The sequence below is a fragment of the Schistocerca gregaria genome, chromosome 2 (genome assembly GCF_023897955.1).
Source record: "Schistocerca gregaria isolate iqSchGreg1 chromosome 2, iqSchGreg1.2, whole genome shotgun sequence".
In the NCBI taxonomy this organism is placed as follows: Eukaryota; Metazoa; Arthropoda; class Insecta; order Orthoptera; family Acrididae; genus Schistocerca; species Schistocerca gregaria.
In genome coordinates, this window is record NC_064921.1 from 683,520,255 (window position 1) to 683,542,444 (window position 22,190).

At 39.2% G+C, this 22,190-nt stretch overlaps 1 protein-coding gene across 2 annotated transcripts in view; it reads right to left on the minus strand.

Moving 5' to 3' along the window:
* Window positions 1-371: 371 nt before the first annotated feature.
* LOC126334756 (exocyst complex component 7) overlaps window positions 372-22,190 on the minus strand; it is a 101,482-nt gene continuing 79,663 nt past the window's right edge. For both annotated transcript variants that reach the window (XM_049997324.1, XM_049997326.1), the window contains exons 10-14: window positions 17,811-18,045; window positions 7,215-7,431; window positions 4,933-5,047; window positions 651-784; window positions 372-536 (exon numbers count right to left, since the gene is read on the minus strand). In XM_049997324.1, the coding sequence (XP_049853281.1) occupies window positions 434-536; window positions 651-784; window positions 4,933-5,047; window positions 7,215-7,431; window positions 17,811-18,045 (804 nt within the window). In that variant the 3' untranslated portion in view covers window positions 372-433. The remainder of the gene's footprint in view (window positions 537-650; window positions 785-4,932; window positions 5,048-7,214; window positions 7,432-17,810; window positions 18,046-22,190) is intronic.

Consider the following 22,190-nt stretch of genomic DNA (forward strand, 5'->3'; position numbering starts at 1 on the left):
CAGAAACTATATTGCTTGTTGGTGACTGAAGGATACTAATGAAATATCAGACAGGTACACAGCCAGAAAATTTATAAAACAGGTCTGTAACTGTAGCACAACATACAGTTTAGGACTTTCCCCTACTATGAAACTTTTATTTTTACAAGCTGGTGACCTCTGTTTCTAATTCAACCAAGAAAATTGTTTAAATAATTGTTTCTCATGTGATTTTTAAGGTTTAGACACTTATTTCAATGCAACCTTTCAAGTATGATGCATTTCTATTATTAATATTCAACAATTTATGTATCCTGATAGAATTAACTGTTCATTATTGCACAAATTGCAAATACTGCATTTTAGACTTGTAAAGGCACATAAAATCTCCATTTCAATTAACAAACTATTTAATTCACAAATTTACAATGCTTATTTATCTTACAGAGATAACTTATGCTGCGACGTCAAAAAATCTGTCAATCATTTCTGATACTCCTGCTGGATCATATTTAATATACTTTTCCTTATTCTTTGTGAACTGGACATTGCAGTACCTAAATAGAGAAAAATTAAAAATTAATTTATGTCACAAATTAGTGTAAGTGTGTGTGTGTGTGTGTGTGTGTGTATGGAGTGGGGGTCTTTTTTATATGAAATTAAAGCCTTACCTTTCATAAAAGGCATTATATTTTGGAAGTATGTATTCCTTATTATCTCGCTTTAAGCTTTCTCGTAACTCAACATCTGGAATTGAATAACTCCTCTGCACTTTTGCTATGTCTTCCATTTCCTTGTTGAATCCCTGGAAGAAAAACAAGCTTCATTGTATGTTTACAGATATATCCTGTTTCTCTTACAGAAAATAGAACTCTTTATTTGCTCTTTAAACCATCATACAGACAAGAAATAAAACTACCATTCTGCCCAACAAAAATGTGTTAACAGCTTACTTGTGATGAAACTGAAAAGTTTATTAAGTATCATATGCATAAAATTAGAGTTTACCTCCTCTCCAACAGTTTGATGAAATACAGTAAGATGAGACAGGATAGGCCTCCTGTCAAAACTAACTAAGAGGTAGAAAATGCTGTGCTGTGAAAATGTGTGCTATAGTTTTCTTTCTGGCAGTCAATTTTAACTACAATAGCAGGGCATTCAAATTATTAGACAAATTGTTTCTCCTGTATATATTCTCTTTCCATATACATATAATTTTAAACAAAAATTGTACATACAACAATGTGCTGTCTGTTTTCTTCTTCACAGTTGATTTTAACAGAAAACAGGAAAGTTGTATTTAATGGCTCATTGGCTTACAATTAGAATACTATAACAGAATTTGAACTGTCTGAAACTTTGTAATCCAGCCCTTCACAGATTAAAACTATGCAAAATACTGTCACTGAAACTACTTCCACTTCAGATCCAGCAGCTGGAGAGGTCTCTCTCACACCCTGTACAACAATGATCCCAACCAATTTACCTACTCATTTTAAGTGACTTCATTTCCAATAAGGTTTCATTTGCAATAACAATAAACAGGGCTTAAAGTCAGAGAGAGGAGGGAAAGAGGTGATAAAGAAGGGTGGAGGAGATGGACAGAGGGGAGGGGGCGGGGTGAAGAAGAGGATTTGGAAATATATCCAGTTCCAATACATATTTAGCATTTGCAAAGCATTGCTGGGTTTTCTAGTTTAATTAAACAACAACCACTTTAATTATTAGTAATGCTCATGGCACTAATTATTGCTAACAAAATTGTGAGAAGTGGGAAGACCATGTACAAATTATTATTGCTTTTAATGACCACTGTGGAAGCAGTATTTTCTTAAGAGGTGTATAATTGCTGCTGCTGCATGAGACTTCTTGCATGTTATTACTCATAAAGCAATCTACACTCCCTGCATAAAAGCAAATAAGCTTTGTTAAATGGCACATTATGATTGTATCGAGTGAAAGCAAGAAAAATTAGGGTTTACTGTGCTGTGTCTGGCAGCGCGTAACTGGTGACGAAGCCACAACCTACTGAACTGCACTAGGGAAGGAATTTGCTTACCTCTTTTACTGTCACCCTGGCATTTGACACAAGTGATATTTTTGAGGAAACCAAATAAAACCTAAAACTGGATTTTTGGATATATTTTTGAATACAGCTTCACTTAAATGTAATCAGTCTGAAATATGGATAATTTTTTATTCAAAGTATTCTGCTCAATGCCAATATGATTAGATGATATAAAAGTAATTCGACATAAACTGATGCTTCAATAAAGCGGATATGCTGAGCAACAGATATACAAAAAAAAAAAGACTGCAGAAAATGAGCTTCTGGCCAACAAGGCCTTTGTCGGAGGTAGAACCCCCCCCCACAAACACACACACCCACACACACACACACACACGCACACACACACGCACACGCGCAAACACGCGCGCGCGTGCGCAACCATTGTCTCTGGCTGCTGAGGCCACAATGTGAGCAGCACCACAAGATGGGACACACAACTGGGTGCTGGGGGTAAAGACAAAGCTGGGACAAGAAGGAGGAGGGATAGTAGGGTGTGGGATGGCGAAGTGCTGCTTGCTGGAGCATACAGAGATGAGGTGGAGAGAGGGTTGAACACCTAGATGCAGTCGGGAGGTTAGATGGAGGGCAGGGGAGGGTTAGTGGAAAAGGATGGAGAGAAAAAGACTGTGGGTGCATTGGTAGATGAGAGGACTGTGTAGTGCTGGAACAGGGAAGGGGCTAGAGGATGAGGACAAAGACTAATGAATGTTGAGGCCAGGAGGGTTATGGGAACATAGGATACACTGCAGGAGAGTTCCCACCTGCGCAATTCAGAAAAGGCGGTGTTGATAGGAAGCATCCAGATGGCACATGCTGTGAAGCAGTCAGTGAAATAAAGAATGTTGTCTTTGGGCGGCACGCTCAGCAATGGTTTGGTGATGGTGGTGTTTGGGTTATGAGCCTCAGCAATGGCATGGTCCAGCTGTTTCTTGGCCACAGTTTGTCGTGGCCATTCATACGGACAGACTGATTGTTGGTTGTCTTACCCACGTATAATGTTGTCTTACCCACGTATAATGCAGCACAGAGGTCGCAACTTAGCTTGTAGCTCACATGACTGGTTTCACAGGTAGCTCTGCCTTTGAGGGGATAGGTGATGCTTGTGACCGGAGTGAAGTAGGTAGTGGTGGTGGTGGTAGTGGTGGTGGTGGTGGTGGTGGTGGTGGAAGGATGTATGGGACAGGTCTAGAGAAGTTGCCAATCTCTGCACCACGCTGAAATCTTTTCAAGATCTGACTTAATATTGATGCAGCTTCTTTCATATAGTACTTCATTATAGATAACTGCATCATCTGCAAAAAACCTGATTTCACTATTAACATTGTCTGAAAGGTTATTTATATATGATGTGAACAGCAAGGGTCCCAACACACTTCCCTGAGCACAAAACTTCTACATCTGACAACGTTTCTCTGCCCAAGATAACATGCTGTGTTCTTCCTATCAAAAAGTCCTCAATCCAGTCACAAAATTCACTTGATACCCCATATAATCGTACTTTTGACAATAAATCACATGTACGGTACTGAGTCAAATGCTTTTCGGAAAATCAAGGAACACCGCATCTATTTGGCTGTCCATCTATTTGGCTGCCTTGATGCATCACTTTCAGTATGTCATGTAAGAAAAGTGCAATTTGGGTTTCACATGATCGATATTTTCGAAAGCCATGCTTATCAGCATTGAGGAGGTAATTCTGTCCAAAATACCTCATTATGTTTGAGCTCAGAGTATGTTCCATGATTCTACAGCAAATCAATGTCAAGGATATTGGACCCATCAATATATTAGTGGTTGTAACCTCATTCATTGTCTTAAATGTTTCACAAGTATCAAATTTGTACTCACGCAACTGACAGTCTAAGTCAGGATCAGTAGATATGGCTTGCAAACCAGTCCTCCTCAGATACACCAAACTAGGACACCATTTAAATTGTTAAAATCAAAGAATGTGTATTTCAGAATTAAACTTGGAATTAAAAAAAAGTTTATCTTTTTGTACCATACAAATACAACATCTAACAAAAGTACAGTGGAAATTGAAGTGGACACACCAGAAAAATTATTTGTCTGATTCAAAGAAGAAAAATACAAGTATTAGCTAGTGTAAGCAACGTGATAGTATAATTAGGAGAAGGAGCCTTTATTTACCAATTAGTATGTCATGAGCCATCAGAACAAATCTAACAGCTACTGTCATTGAAGAAACAATATCACATCATGACTTTTCCAATTTCTGGATTTTCATTGTCTGTGTATCTCCGCGTATCTGGGGTTTTGGGAGGCGACAAGGCTATTTTCTAAAGTGAAGTTCCATTGTTATACTACTGAACAAAATGCAGGATGATGACATGCAGAGGACTGATGATTCATGCAGTGGTCAGCAGCTATCAGTGACTCTCAAAAGTGAATCTCCACTTTCATCCACTACTTTCAAGTGAGCAATGATTTCTTTCTTCATGAAATTTTAGCCTGATTTCTGGCATATGAAATCCTGTCTCAAGACTGCTTTCCACTAGGAATTGAAGCATCACCATCCAAACCAGTATGTTTTGGTTACAAAGCCAGATCAATATGCTTTGGCTACACGCATTTTTGCATTTAGGTGGGAAATCAACACAGAATTAGTTATGTGGAATTGTTTCTTCAATGATGCTATGAAAACAAAAAAAGAAGAAAGAAATGAGCCATTTAAAAAACCACCTCCTTATAATTTAGGAATTATTTTCTGAATTTCAGAAAATATTTATGTAATTTGCAGTTCTGACAGCCCTGTTGTAATTGGCCATGTCTCAAAAGTTAGTAAGCAGAATTTCTGTATTCCTCTCTCTTGTAATAAATCAATTATTAATAGCAAAGTGCTACAAATGAAGATTACTTACAGCAAATCTCTCCTTGATTGCAGCACGATCTTTATCACGTAACCTGCCATTCTGTAGCACAGATGAAGGCACTACTTCTGATGGAGCAATGTAACTGAGCACTTTACTCCAACTACTGTGGAAGAAACCAAATTTTAAACCAATGTTTATGGAAAGCCACTAAGCATGCATCATCCAATTAATACTTTCTATAATGTGCTATTACGGTACACACACTGGTCACTGAACAGTTTTGGAGGATGGTCTCCCAATCCACAAACTGTCCAATGAACTGAGGCACATAAATGCAATTTTGAATGAAAAGAACCTTAAAGTAAGAGAAAAGTTGGACAATAGCAATATGTCTGTTTATGCATAAAAGAGCCGACTGATTCCAGAGGTTGGTATTCACTGACACTGATTCACTATTTGACTGCACTCTTTCAATTTTTAAGACTGAGAGCTGTACAGAGATCTGGAAGCAAAATTATGAGCAGAGGTTTACATAACCTATCGAGGCTTAATAGAGGAAGTCATTCAAGTTTACAGAGTAACAAATTTTTCATTAGTAGAATTCATAAGAAAGACATACAAAACAGTTTCTTAATTTCCTTGGTATAATAAAAGGTTAATATTGCACACAAAATCTAAAAAACTGTTGGATAAATATGAACATAAGGAAGGTTAAGGATCAATACTGAAAAATAAAAAATATGAGTACAGAATCTTTATCTCTGTGGGCTGCACTTACAGTATTATTGTCCAATGTACAGATTGTTTTGAAATAATTCACCTGGTTTCATAATACTGTATATTCTGTATTAATAAAGTAAGAAACTTGAGATCAGTTTCTACTTACACACAGGACTAAAAGTTTTATCAAAAGAGCAGTTTGAATTTTACAAGGGCATTTCTTCTATATGCATGCATATAGAATCTTTTACAATTACATTTAGGATCAACAGTTTAGTGTTTCTTTCACAGATTAATAACATAGCCTCCACTGCTTGCACAACAAACATCCAGACACTAGTCAAACTTGTCCCATATTTTTGTGAGAATGTTTGCTGTTGCTGTGCAGCATCACAGTCCACCCATAGTTGATGGAAGGGGAGGCACACAGACAGTCTTTCAAAAGCCACCATAAAAGAAAAAATATACTCATAACATGGGACCAGACAACCTTTGAGTCCACTGGTGCAATAAGAGATCCATACACCCTTTGTAGGTAATCCACCATTGAGACTGTTCTTTGTTAATAAATGCTGTTAAATGCAGATGCCAGTGTGGTGGTGCTTACTCAAGTGTGGAAAAGCCAGCTCTCCAACAGATCCAGGTACATGATTCCTGTAACTGTGTGTGTGTGTGTGTGTGTGTGTGTGTGTGTGTGTGTGTGTGTGTGTGTGAGAGAGAGAGAGAGAGAGAGAGAGAGAGAGAGAGAGAGAGAGAGAGACTGGTGCAACACACATGAAGCTACGAAGCTTTGAAAAGTCTGTCTTGTTCTTGGCTAGCGTATGTGGCACTTATATTGTGATGGTTCACTTTTCCACTTAAATGGAATGTATCCTCAATACTGAAAACTAAATGTGAAAGAAAAGTGTTATTATCCAGCTCTGTACCCAGAATGAATTGTTCATGACCATCACAATGTGCTTGTAGCAACTGCGTCCCGTGTGGTTTGAAATACAAGCACCACCACAAAACACACCAGACAGACAAATGAGGATTGGCTAACTATCCTCTATGTCTTGAGCAAGCACACAGAGAGGACATGTGGATTTATTTTTACACGAGCAAGCAGTGTCAAACTTCTGGTACCATCATCGAATGCTTTGTGATGTAGAAGATACAGTGCTGTATTTCTGATGATAATCATGCTGCACAGTTTTAACTGAATTGCATCTGTTGAAAAAGAGAACCCAAAATTTATTCTGTTGCTGTGATGCCACGATCTTGACTTGTGCGTAATGAATGAGCACACGTGTGAGTTAGCTATGCCAGGGAGAGCTCTTCCAGCATCCACATGAACTGGCACCGTATAACTTGTGCAAAGAAACTTATCTTCAATGCCAGAGTTAAAATTTATCCAAAGTTTCTATCTTCATTCAGGCACAAGTTCATCTTGTGACGTCAAATGACACTTTAGAAAACACTTGGTATTCTCATATCATTATCTAAATTGAGAGAAACTTACATGTGTAATGCACATGAATTTCATCAAAGAGGAACAATTCTACTTTTCTTCCAAACATTTTTAAACAAATCTTATCAACTAACTTAGGTTAGAAAATAACTATTTTTACCTTTGTGTATAAGCATCTTTATGTTCACGTATGCGGCTATGGTACCACTCTTCACAGTTAGGCCTTGAAAGTTTTACTAGATCTAATAACCCAGACCGTTGGAGTGCTTTCAGCACATGATTATTATTGTTCAACAAAAACACTGCTCGCAAGCAAACATCTCCATAAAATTCACTTTTCACAACTAAGGTCTGGCTCAACTGTTCCAGTACTTTACCTGAGAAAGTAAATTTTTATATCACACAAGAAGAATACCAACACAAACATTATGGCATACACACATTTTAGTATACAGAGCAATAGCTTTAGTTTCAAATCTCCCTAGCATTTCAAAGTAATGGACACATGCACACATACAGCTACTGTGTGAAAAAGTGAGTTATTTGCATGTTCAATGGGTCATAATTTATCTCTTGCTATGATGAGAATCATGTCAGTTCATACATATAATACACTTTCTCAGTGACAAATACTGCTCGTCCCTCCTCCTCCCACCCACACATATATTAATCATTCAGAAAATTCTTATTCGGCGTAGAAGGAGTTTTCATTCAGCTACGATTTCTGTTTGCATTGAAAGTTAATTTAATTATTTGATTCTTCAAATTACTGAGTAAATGGTCAAAACTTTTTAAAGTTGAATACTTTGCTACTTTCTGTGCCACATTAAGGCTGATGGGTGGGAGTTGGAGTTGTGCTCAAGATCCTTTCAGTATTATATTTATGGCTGTTCCTCTACTTCCAAACAGTGATTTTTGACAGCAAAATTAGAAAAAGGAATAAATGTACAATGTACCTCGTTGTTTAAAGAACTGTCTACAAGAGGTTCAATAATGGTAGTCGAAGTTCATCCTTATTATATGCTTCAGAACAATGATCACTTTCTTCCACAATGAAAAGTTGTCTCAGAATATGATTCAATAAGAGACTTGTGTGTGAAAAATTGAAAATGTGTCAGCTTTTTGACATTTCACCTCCACAGTGTACAGTTATCCGCAGTTGCTTCTTACATTACACTGTCAAACTAATGACAGGCTGGACTTGCTGAGAAGTTGCCCTTTGGGCGATATCACAAGACATAGTTTTCACTTGTTGAGTCTCCCACAAATGATGCAATGTGTTTAATGAAATTAATAAACACTCTACAGATTAAATTAACATTAATGTTTTACACTCAAAAGTAAAACTGCAAATTATGTGAACCGTACTGATATGTGACATTATAATGTTAGTGTTAGCTAGTGGACAAAGTTTTGTGATGGAGACCTATTTATTCTGTTTTTCTAAATATCTTCTATTGCACTCATTGCATCTCTTGTTTTCAGAGTAACTTATCAAACTATTTTGCCAAGTTTCTTCTGGTAGCTGGATTCATGCACCAATTTACACCTGCAGGAGATCATGTTGTGTAGAAAAATACCATTTCAGTTTAGTCCTCTCATGGGCAGATAGGGTAGGGTAAGGTGCAAAATCAGGGCTTTAAGAAGGGTGGTCATGTTTTATTGATGGCTACTGCAGCAATGTAATTTTTTGATCACTGTGTTGAAGGAGCAATCATTTAATCTTATTCTTGACCCAACTGTTTAAACATGTCTGTTAAACAAGTAGTATTCTATATCCCCCCCATAATGAATTTTTAAGGGCTTAGTAATGAAGCTGGGTTTTCTCACATGTAAACATACTGCTCACACTCAAAAATTCAAATATCTAGTTATTTTACAAGACATGATTACTGATTTATTCCTCTGTTAACACATTGGCAGCCAAGCATTTTATGTGGACATAACCACCAACCGGCTCTCCAAATGAATGGGCACGGTCAAACTGTGGTCAAGAGCTGAGTTAACCACTCAGTGGCAGAAAACAGTGCTGAGCAAAACATTCTTGATTTCAGTGGCTGCTTACCCCTTGTGGTGTCTGGATCCTTACCCCCAAACACCAGCTTCTCTGTATTACACAGATGAGAGTTGTCATTATAACACATCCTTCGAACTCATAATCCTTCTGGGCCTAAGCCCCCAATAGCCCCCACCCACAATTCCTTCCACCCCTAACCAGGACCCTAACTCTGCCCAAACCCTCTTCCCACAGACTTCCCATCCTCTATTCTGTCTGCCACACCTATACACACTAGGTCACAGTCATAGTGTGCTGTACAGTGTCACCACCAGTGTTTGTGTCCATGTCGTATTCATATTCCATACACCTGTCGCCTTTCTCCCCCTGCTGTTAGGCCCATTCCCAATCCTCACTCTCACCTCCTTTCTCCTCTTTCCTGCTCCACCCAATATAAGTTCCACCTCAGTTGAGCTGCAGAACTGCTGTTCTGACACACTGTATTCTGCCAGCATGTTGTAGCCATACAGATGTATGCATGCCTGCATGCTTGTGTATGTTTGTGTATGTGTACTCTGATTCCAAATACGTTAGCGAAGTTTTCAGTCTCGTTTATGTGCCTTTTGATGACTCAATGCTTCAACTATTTGATAAACTGTTACTTTTACTCTTTCAATTAATTACATTACACTAAGATTTTCCATTAGCACAAATACTGAATAACAATGTTAATTGTTTGTAATTCAAAGAATTGTTATGTTCTTGTATTAGAGTAGAGAACTGGCAATGCATCACAAAATAATTCAGTGCTACTTCGTAAGATATTGCTTGCTGATTACATAAGAGAAGGAAAGACAGATTTGACATTTTACCAGTGCCAAAATAAAATGAAAACTGTAAGTAAATTCATACCTACTGCAAAAGACTTATTGGAATACAATGATGTTTCAGAGGAATTTGAGATTGCACGATTCTGTATCAGTGGAAAACAAAATCCAAACTAGATGCCATTCTTGACTATAATCTTTACATTACACGGGTTGACAGTGATCAGGAGATTTACTACGCGCACAAGAGAAAACATATGAAGTGATGTAAGAAATTGTTCTTTCACTTGCTCCTGCCTCCACTTGCTCCGAGCACCTGCAGTGAATCCTAGGAATCTCATTCACAGGAGCAGATTCCATTTCCTTATATTTTGTGCCAGATTAGTTAAGAGCTTTCTCATATGTGTACTACATTGCTTGAAGAAATGTTCCTAATGCAACCAACAGTAATGTACTGCAAAGAAGATGAATTCTAAGAACTGTAATTACCTCGTCATGAACAGATATTAAACTTGCCCCTCCAAAAAAATTGGCTACTGAGAAGGACCAGTCAACTAGAGTTTGCAAAATTTGTGCCGGAAAAAAGAAACAATGAAGTAGCAAAGCAGGTAGGTAATAAGTTAGTGATGTCCCAGCTCTAAAATACCACTCTGCATACCAGAATGCTTTCAACTGCTCCATGCCAATGTCAGTTACCTCTTAAACTGCACAAGAACTCAAAACACTATTGTTTTGTAAAGAAAATTTTACTTTCTACATCATTTTTTTCAATTAGAGAATGCAAAATATCTTGAACTTTGCATATTTAACATTTTTTAAATAGCCATAAATGCTGTTTTTCTCAAAATCTGAAAGTATAAGTAGTATGGTACACACAAAAAAGCAAGTTTTCTACCTTAACGATAGCCTTGTATAATAATGTGAAATACAAATGCAGACAGGACCAAGGATTCCTCTATGTTTCTGTTCTCTTTGTTACCATTGTAACTTTAAGTATGTTCAAATGCATATTGTGGCTCGTTCTACAAGTGCCCCACATTGCAAAACTACTCTTACCTTTGCTTGTGCTGAGTTGCATTAACATTTCAATTTAATGTCTTGCACATATCTTCCAACTTATAATAACCAGAAAAGTGATGGCCACAAAATATTGGAACCATACATAGAATAACTTGATATGAAAGGAAACCTTATATAGTTAACAATGCAAAATTTTTACACTGCTTTCAGCACCACTTGTCTCTGAACCATAGGCATCTGCAACAAAGGAAGCACCGCATCATGTCCACCTCCTCCCCATTCTCGCCCTCCAGAATCTATGTGAAGCATCAAGTTTTATTTACTGCCAAATTCTCAAATGCTTCTAAAATTGAGTGGATAACCACCATTTCTCAGGGATATAATAAGTTATTTGTATCACCTATACAATTTTGTTCTTGTGGTATGTCAGCCCAGACAGACACAGCAACAGACAAGTAACCACTTTTGTGACATTTACGAGCTCCTGACCAGGAGCAAATTTTATTACATCATCTGTGTGCTTTAATAGTTTAGTTAATTGAGTTTCTGCATATAAATTTAATATCTAATAGCCACTGTTCTCGCATTTCTGTTTACGTTGGAAAGTAAACCGATTTTGTGACATATTACAAGTTCATAATCAGGCAAATTATTTAGTTTCACCCGAGTCCTTCAGTAGTTAGGTTTTTGAATACCTACGTATTACTAGTCACAGTTTGTGCGTTTTCATCAGGTCTACAGTAGAGTCATGCAGCACGTGCCGATAGTCCATTTATCTGCAATGTTTAGTTTTCCACAGTCTTTAGTATGGACAGGGACTGCGATTGTCGTGTACGCATGCAAGCCGAGTTGGTGACACTTCGCTCTCAACTTCCGGCTGTGATGGCTTTGGTTACACAACTTGAGGCTGCAGTTGGTGGGCACCACTGTTGTGAGCTGGTCGTGGGGATTCAACGGACGTCCAGCATGTCCGAACCATCCGATCGGTTATCACCAGTAGCCAATCCAGTTACTGCTCACACTGAGACTGACCACTCACCTGTGGTTGAGTGAGAGGTCGCCCTGGGGTGAAGCAGGCGGCGAAAGGCTTCCCAGGCGGCCACACGTAATGCTTCCCTGGTTTGTCTGACAAACAGATTCCAGGTGCTGTCTGTGGCTGACACTGTTGCTGAGCCAGACGCTGTCGCCTGTTCCGTTTCAGAGGAAACCACTCAGCCTGCAAGATCCAGGCAGTCACAGAGGGTGGGATTATTGGTAGTTGGGAGCTCCAACATTAGGCGCATTATAGGTCCCCTTAGGGACTTGGCTGACAAGAAGGGTAAGAAAACAAATGTGCACTCCATCTGCAGACCGGGTGGAGTCATTCCAGATGTGGAAAGGGCCCTCCTGGATGCCATGAAGAGCACAGTGTGCAGCTAACTGCAGGTGGTTGCTCACATTGGTACCAATGATGTGTGTCACTTTGGATCAGAAGAGATCATCTCTGGTTTTTGGACCGATTGCAGACCTCTGGTGCAGAGCCGAGTGGAGGGTCTGAATCAGGTGCTCAGACAGTTCTGCGACCGTGTAGGCTGCAGATTCCTGACTTGCGCCAAAGGGTGGTTGGCTTTCAGGTTCCGCTGAATAGGTCAGGTGTTCACTATACGCAGGAGGCAGCTACACGGATAGCAGGGGCTGTGTGGCATTGACTGAGCAGTTTTTTAAGTTAAAGGTGTCTCAGCAAAACACAAGAAGAGCTTCAGTCACAAAAGGTGCAGGCTGAACACAGGAAGAATGTAGATACAGGAACCACTGGTATAATAGTTGTAAATTGTCGTAGCTGTGTTAGGAAAGTACCAGAGGTCCAAGTGCTAATAGAAAGCACTGATGCTCAAATCGTTACAGGCACTGAAAACTGGCTAAAGCTGGATATAAGCTAAGTTGAAATTTTTGCGAAGAACCTAGCAGTGTTCCAAAAGGATAGGCTAAACACAGTTGGCAGTGGTGTGTTTGTTGCTGTTAGAAGTAGTTTAACTTGTCGCGAAATTGAAGTAGATACTTCCTGTGAGTTAGTATGGGCAGAGGCCATTGTTGGCAACCACAATAAAATTATAATTGGATCCTTTTACCGACCTCTCAATTCAGATGATACAGTTGCTGAAAGGTTCAAAGAAAACTTGAGTTTGATTTCAAACACGTACCTGACTCATACGATAATAGTTAGTGGTGACTTTAATTTACCATTGAAATGTTGGTGAATATACATTCTTAATTCAAGAGGTACATATAAAATACCATCCGGAATTGTGCTAAATGCATTCTCTGAAAATTATTTTGAGCAATTAGTTCATGAGCCCATGTGAATAGTAAACGGTTGTGAAAACACACTTGACATCTTACCAACAAATAATCCTGAGTTAATAACAAGGATCAAAACCAATTCAGGCATTAGTGAACACAGGGTTGTCATAGCAAGATTGAATATTGTAATCCCCAAATCCTCGAAAAATAAGTGAAAAATATACCTATTCAAAGAAAGCAGGTAAAACTTCATTTGCTGCCTTCCTGAGAGACAATCTCCACTCATTCCAAATTAATAATATAAGTGTAGACCAGATGTGGCTTAAATTCAAAGAAATAGTGTCAGCAGCAATTGAGAGATTTATACCAAATATATTAACAAACGACGGAGCTGATCCTCCTTGGTACACAAAACGGGTTAGAACACTGTTGCAGAAACAACTAAACAAACACGCCAAATTTAAACAGACACAAAATCCCCAAGATTGGCAATCTTGTACAGAAGCTCGAAATTTAGCACGGAGTTCAATGCGAAATGCTTATAACAGTTTCCACAACGAAACTTTCGTCTCGAAACCTCGCAGAAAATCCAAAGAGATTCTGGTCGAATGTGAAGTATCTTAGCGGCAAGAAACAATCAATGCCTTCTCTACATGATAGCAGTGTAATTACTATCTAAGACAGTGCTGCCAAAGCCGAGTTACTAAACCCAGCCTTCTGAAATGCCTTCACAAAAGAAGACGAACTAAATATTCCAGAATTCGAATGGAGAACAGCTGCCAACATGAGGAACGTAGAACTAAATGTCCTCAGAGTAGTGAAGCAACTTAAATCACTTAAAGCACGTCTTCTTGTCCAGCCTGTAAACCAATTAGGTTCCTTTTAGAGTATGCTGATGAATTAGCTCTATACTTAACAATCATATATAACTGTTCGCTCAATGAAAGATCCGTACCCAAAGACTTGAAAGTTGCAGAGGTCACACCAATGTTCAAGAAAGGTAGTAGGTGTAATCCATTAAATTACAGGCCCGTATCATTAACATCGATACGCATCAGGATTTTGGTACATATAGTGTGTTCGAACATTATGAATTACCTTGAAGAAAACGGTCTATTGACACACAGTCAACATGGGTTGAAAACATTGTTCTTGTGAAACACAACTAGCTTTGGCTCTTAGTGAAATTGCTTGCTTATGGAATATCGTATCAGTTATGTGACTGGATTTGTGATTTCCTATCAGAAAGGTCACAGTTCATAGTAATTGACGGAAAGTCATTGAGTAAAACAGAAGTGATTTCTGGCATTCCACAAGGTAGTATTATAGGCCCTTTGCTGTTCCTTATCTACATAAGCGATTTGGGAGACAATTTCAGCAGCCGTCTTTGGCTGTTTGCAGATAACGCTGTCATTTATCGACTAATGAAGTCATCAGAAGATCAGAACAAACTGCAAAACAATTTATGAAAGATATCTATGGTACAAAAAGTGGCAGTTGACCTTAAATAACGAAAAGTGTGAGGTCATCCACATGAGTGCTAAAAGGAACTCGTTAAACTTCACTTTCATGATAAATCAGTGTAATCTAAAGGCCGTAAATTCAACTAAATATCTAGGTATTACAATTATGAACAGCTTAAATTGGAAGGAACACACAGAAAATGTTGTGGGGAGAGCCAACCAAAGACTGGCAGGAAACTTACAAAATGTAACAGACCTACTAAGGAGACTGCCTACACTACACTTGTCCGTCCTCTTTTAGAATTCTACTGCGCGGTGTGGGATCCTTACCAGATAGGACTGATGGAGTACATAGGAAAAGTTCAAAGAAAGGAAGCACATTTTGTATTATCGTGAAATATGGAAGAGTGTGTCACAGAAATGATACAGAATTTGGGTTGGACATCACTAAAAGAAAGGCATTTTATGTTGTGATGGCATCTTCTCACGAAATTCCAATCACTAACTCTCTCTCCTCCAAATGTGAAAATATTTTGTTGACACCAACTTACATAGGGAGAAACCATCACCACAATAAAATAAGGGAAATCAGAGCTCGTACAGAAAGATATAGGTGTTCATTCTTTCCGTGCGCTATACGAGATTGGAGTAATAGAGAACTGTGAATGTTGTTCGATGAACCCTCTGCCAGGCACTTTAATGTGATTTGCAGAGTATCCATGTAGATGTAGATTACATCTACATCTACATACATACACCACAATCCACCATACGGTGTGTGGCGGAGGGTACCTCGTACCACAACTAGCATCTTCTCTCCCTGTTCCACTCCCAAACAGAACGAGGGAAAAATGACTGCCTATATGGCTCTGTATGAACCCTAATCTCTCTTATCTTATCTTTGTGGTCTTTTCGCGAAATGTAAGTTGGCGGCAGTAAAATTGTACTGCTAGAGACTCCCACCCGAGTTCCTGAAGCATTTCCGTAACACTCGCCTGATGACAAACCTACCAGTAACAAATCTAGTAGCCCGCCTCTGAATTGCTTTTATGTCCTCCCTCAATCCGACCTGATAGGGATCCCAAACGCTCGAGCAGTAATCAAGAATAGGTCGTATTAGTGTTTTATAAGCAGTCTCCTTTACAGATGAACCACATCTTCCCAAACTTCTACCAATAAACCGAAGACAACTATCTGCCTTCCCCACAGCTGCCATTACATGCTGCCCAAATATTTAATCGGCATGACTGTGTCAAGCACTACACTACTAATGGAGTATTCAAACATTACGGGATTCTTTTTCCTATTCATCTGCATTAATTTACATTTATCTATATTAGGAGTTAGCTGCCATTCTTTACACCAATCACAAATCCTGTCCAAGTCATCTTGTATCCTCCTACAGTCACTCAACGACGACACCTTCCCGTACACCACAGCAATCCCATATGCTCATACCTTAGTTAGGAGTCTGCAGTGGGGCACCGAGTCAAACACCTTCCGGAAGTCAAGGAATATGGCATCCGTCTGATACCCTTCATCCATGGTTCGAAAGATATCACGTGCAAAAAAAAAAAAAAGGTGAGATGTGTTTCAGAGGAGCGATGCTTTCTAAAGCTGTGCTGATGCATGGACAGCAACTTCTCTGTCTCAAGGAAATTCATTATATTTGAATTGAGAATATGTTCGAGAATCCTGCAACAAACCGATGTTAAGGATATTGGTCTGTAATTTCGAGGATCCGTCCTTCTACCCGTCTTATATACAGGCGTCACCTGCGCTTTTTTCCAGTCACTCGGGACTTTACGTTGGGCAAGAGATTTGCGATAAATGCAAGCTAAGTAAGGACCCAATGCAGTAGAGTACTCTCTGTAAAACCAAATTGGAATCCCATCAGGACCTGGTGATTTATTTATTTTCAACCCATTCAGATGCTTCACAACCCCAGGGATGCCTATCACAATGTCCTCCATATGGGAATGTGATGAGACTCAAATGGCACTATGTTTGTACGATCGTCCTGCATGAAAGATTTCTCAAATGCTAAATTTAAAATTTCAGCTTTCGTTTTGCTGTCTTCCATTGCCAGGCCAGACTGATAAGTGAGTGAGTGGATGGAAGACTTTGACTCGCTTACCGATTTTATGTAAGACCAGAATTTCCTTGGGTTTTCAGCAAGATCTTTTGCTAAGGTATGACGGTGGTAGTGGTTGAATGATTCGCGCATCTCTCTTTTTACAGCAGCACAAATCTCTACTAACTTTTGCCCGTCCTCATTCTCCCAATCTTTCTTATACCACGAGTTCAACTGCCTTTGCTTCCTGAGCATTCTCCGAATTGTGTTGTTAAACCACGGTGTGTCTTTTCTGTCCATAACCCACTTTTTCGGCACATACTTGTCCAATGCGTGATTTAGATTACAGCTTTAATGAAAGCTTACTGAAATGTATATGCAGCTATGAGGATTTATCATTTTAATTAAGAACTAACATGATAGCAATACTACAAACAGTTTTTTTTAAGTTAGTAATAGCCAACAATGGGATGAGCACAGCAAAAATCAATAAGACACTATAGACACTGTGGTATATAAGGAATATAAATATATTGCATTCACCTGAACATGACTTTGTTAAAGGTGTGTATTTGTGTACACACTGATTTAAAGTTGACATTTGCCACATGGCTTTACAGCAATACCACATCAGTTGCCACCTGTGCCTTTATGTAATATTTATTACCTCTGAGTTACTAAAGAACTAGGAATCTGCTTTTTAAATGTAACACCTGTAAGGGAACCCTCCTTCTCCAGTACTGACATGGCAGCTCTAATCAAGAGGAGTAAGACACCAACAGAAAATGGTTTAACCTACTGTTGCCAGAAACAGTACAATGGACTGTCAAATCTGCTCAATAGTGGATTACTTGTGAACAACACACTACTTAAACATTGCAAGTACAATGGCACTTTCTGATTGTGCTCCAGCTGCAGTGGATTGTTCCTCATGTCCTACTGAAACCTTTGATGAGAGGAGCTAAGCACTGCAGTATGAAGCATCAAGTAACCAAATTTTAATCAGGTTATACTCATCTCCACTACTTAGAAAGATTTTAGAAATTCATTAAGACTGTACCTGTATATACTTCTTCTAAAACATCAAAATACTTACGAATGTAAATTCCGACGAGTGCTTTGTTTCTATCTACCTTGCCATGACTTGCCACAGATGTATTATATGCTGGATCTTCACCCAGAACACCACCAATTGTATCAACATAGTCCAATAGTTGCTCCAAAAATACAAGTACATTGCTTGTTAATTCATGAACAGTACCATCCTTTGGCAACTGAGTGCTTGGCTCTGTCCTTACACTCTCTATGAAGTTTTCCAAAGCTTTAGCACCCTGAAACATATTTCCAGTTGATTTTGTTTAGTTAAAATTTTTATTTGCTAGGAATCATCAATATACATTCATAAATGTGTGTGATATAACGTCTGTTCAATTTCACTGTTACCGTAGCTTCAGTATGCCCATTAGTTGATCCTCATATGACCATGTACACATAACCACATGTGGTTACACATCCATGTTACCACCCTTCCTTGGCCAGTGCCTCTGCTGCCAACACTAAATCAACTGGTCTTCTGTATGAATTAATGACCAATCAAGTTGACAACACTGGTCCAGAAGCCACCAGACCACAACTGAATGCTGCCTCCACTTCAGCAGGGCGCCCATGCAAGACACCAGCTCTCCTGCACCTCTGCTATGCTCAGTAAGGGGCTGGCTGTCGATGAACATGGGATGGGACTTCGCTAAAGCCTGCGCACACCAGTGCCTACCAGCATTGCCATAATGTCATTACTCTGCTCTCGTGAACTGAACTTTGTTATATTCCTGTACTGTTTTCAGCTATGGTACTTCAGACAGATGATGGTTCCATAGAAGTTCTTCTCCAGTTGTGAATTAAACCCCCACATGTATCACCTATTATGCAAGTCAGCTCCACTTTGGAACCCACATCACTATCATTCGATGAAATGTGTCACTAATAATTTACCATCACTGCCGTTCCCATGTGATATCCTCAAGAGTATAGTTATATCAGTCTAAGAAGCAGCCTAAGCACTGACTGTGCTTGGGAACCAGAATTACAGAGCCTTAGTAGGAAGTGCAGACTGGTCACTACAAGCTATAAAGAGTCATACACAGATACCTTGATCAGGGATACAATAATTTGCTCAGCCATTTGAAGTGTCACGAGTGCTGGCCATCAGTTAAAGAGTCCTGGACAGACATACCCATAGTACACAATGACCAAAGCGAGGTGTACATAGCAGCAGTGAGGCATAAACATAAACATATCTCAGCACAACCACATCAACAGCGGACTCAAGTGAAATCTGCCATCCAATGACCACTTCCGTCTTGCCCCTCATGTTTCACAAAACCTAACGTTGACTGTCCAAATTGTTGGTCTTATTACAATAAATGTAAAAAGCAAAGACCCATCGTGGAAATAAGTATATCTGCGTCAGTTTGCACCCGACAGCATAGCCATGTTTCTTTGGGGAATGACCTGTCCCATAAGCACTATGCGAACAAGTCAAGCACGAACCTGACAGATTAATACAGCTGGGAGTGACAGAACCAATTATGCCTATCTGATGGGCAACACCACTGGTGGCGATAAAAAAACTGTATGGCAAACTATGCATCTGCTGCAATTTTCAAAGTGACAGAAAACTCTCAAACAGTAGTCGATACGTACCCTATTCCTCATCCAGAATAGCAAAACTGACAGGGGGTGTCAGAATTTTTCTGAAGTGAACCTCTCTGGTGCATATTTGCAACTTCCACTCAGTAAAGCTTCTCAACAACTGCTAGTGGTCAACAGATCCTATGGACTGTACAAATGCAGAGAAATAGTTTTCAGCGTGGCAAACACCCCTTGCACTTTTCCAGCATTTTTAGAGCACCTCACGCTAAATATTCCATGTTGCATCAAGTACCGGATTGTATTGTGGTCATGTGTTCAATCATAGATGAACTTGACTAAAACCACACAAATCTCTTTCAGACTCTCCAGAATGCAAGTCTGAAGTGCAATTTAGAAAAATAAATTTTTTTCCGTCCTCTATTAAGTACCTAGGGCACGTAATTGCTCTATTAGGAATTCTGCCAATGGACAGATACATCACAGCTATCAATGCACTACCACAGCCCTCAAATATAAAGGAACTCCAGCCTGTTATGGGCAAAATTACTTACTTTAAAAAATTCATTCCACATGCAACTGAAATTGCACATCCATTACATCAGTTACATAAAAAAGGTATGTTATTTGTCAGGTCATCTGGTGTGAACACCCATTGCAAACCTTGATAAACAAACAGTCTCCGTTCAGCTCCATGCCTGGCCACCTTTAAACCACGGAAACGTCTGTAGTAGTTAGTGATGCATTGCAATGTGGGCTCGGAGCAGTATTTGTCCTCTGAAATTCAGATGGTTTGGAGCAGCTGACAGCATTCACCTCTAAAAAGCTACACACTACAGAGTCAAACTATTTGCAAATAGAAAAGGAGGGCCTAGCCATAATATATGTAACAAATTTTTCATGGTTTTTTTTTTTTTTTTTTAATGTGGCATGAAATGTCACCTCATCACTGACCACAAACTGCTAATTTTATTATTTAGCCCTTCTGTGCAGTTTCTGGATAAAACAGCACACAGATCTACAATGTTAGGCCTCATTTCTCAGCCGCTAAAATTACAAAATTCAATTTTGAAAAACAGCACAGCATGTCGATATAGATTCCACATCTGGTGATCCTATGGGTCCAGATGCAAGCTTCAACCAAGGCAAAAGTCTCCATTTTTTTTCTAGATGTGGATGGTCAATAAGCATTACATGCCTTCCTAATTATGTGTTAATGCATCACCAATGCTATTCGTGCTGACCATGTTTTCCAACAAGTGACCTGTGGGGGTGGCCTGAACAACTAAATCAGCTACTTCACTTGCACATCTACGTATGTCATTTTTATTGGTTAATTTCTTGGACACTCATTCAAATGATGTTGGCATTTTGCTAGAAACTGTGGAAACTTTAGAAGAAACAGTAAGTAACTCGGTTGCATGAACTGTGGTTTGAATGATGATGAACCTTGCAAATATGAAATTTAAATTACATGGCTTGCAGTCGAAATGAGTGAAGGAAGGAGAAAACCCTTACGGCTAAGCAGTGTGCAGACTGACTTCATTTCATAAAATTTGATCGTGAATTGTTTACAAGGAAGAAAGATTGTCATGAAGTATGCACAAACATGAAACTCGCAAAAGTGTGAAAGAAAAACTTAAAAGATTTCAAACTGCACATGAGAGTCAATGCACTGTTACCGAGGGAGATATACAAGACTGGGAGCTCTGAGCTACAAATGAGGTGAACATTACTGATTTCCATGCTTCTTCAACCATGTTAAATGGATTCACAAAATTATATGGAAAAGGAAGTTGCGGAATTATGAAATTTACTTCAAGTACACATGTACAGGGCAGGTTATTAATAGGTAATACTACAGAGAAATTAGAAGCTCGTGTAAAGACAAAGCATCTTGCTAGCCCCTGAAATGCTGTGTATAAAGCTGATCAGTCAGATTTTACTCAAACCATTTCAAATGAAAAAAGGCAGAGTCACATGTGTAGTTGATATTTGCTATGACATTTGTATACCACATACTTGTAATCAACATGGCAAAATCTGTGAAAATGGGACAGTATAATTTTCTATTACATCCGAAAAATCTTTTCAGTTGCAGGAAATAGATCACTACTTTTGTTGGATTCTTGGTCTCGACATAACGACACCTCTGTCCTTAGGAAAATGATAAAAAGACTGTTGATATAATTTGGATTCCCCCTGGAATGAATAGCGTGAGTCCACCTCTCCAGATAAAGAAATTTTTGCGAGAGTGTAAAGCATTTTTCAGAAAACTGTAGAACAAAATAATTTCTGATGTGGACCATTCCCTTGTCAGAGCAGATCCCGACACCCTAGACGTGGGGGAAACTCAGCATTACACAGCATGTTAGTCTCTCAGCTGCTGACTAATAGTCACCTCCCCAAGGGAGGAGGACTGTGGTGACACACCCATATTACATCTCTTCACTGGCCAGTGCCTCTGCAACTGTCACCAAATCAGCTGGTCATTTTCTACCATGCAGAGTAAGGACCAACTGAGTTGTCATTACTGATCTGGGAACCAGCAAACCAGCACTTAATGCCACATCCACTGCCATGGGATAGTACAATTCTGAAGGCTGTCAATTCAACTAAGTACCTGGGTGTTAAAATTACGAACAACTTCAGTTGGAAAGACCACATAGATAATATTGTCGGGAAGGCGAGCCAAAGGTTGCGTTTCATTGGCAGGACACTTAGAAGATGCAACAAGTCCACTAAAGAGACAGCTTACACTACACTAGTTCGTCCTCTGTTAGAATATTGCTGCGCGGTGTGGGATCCTTACCAGGTGGGATTGACGGAG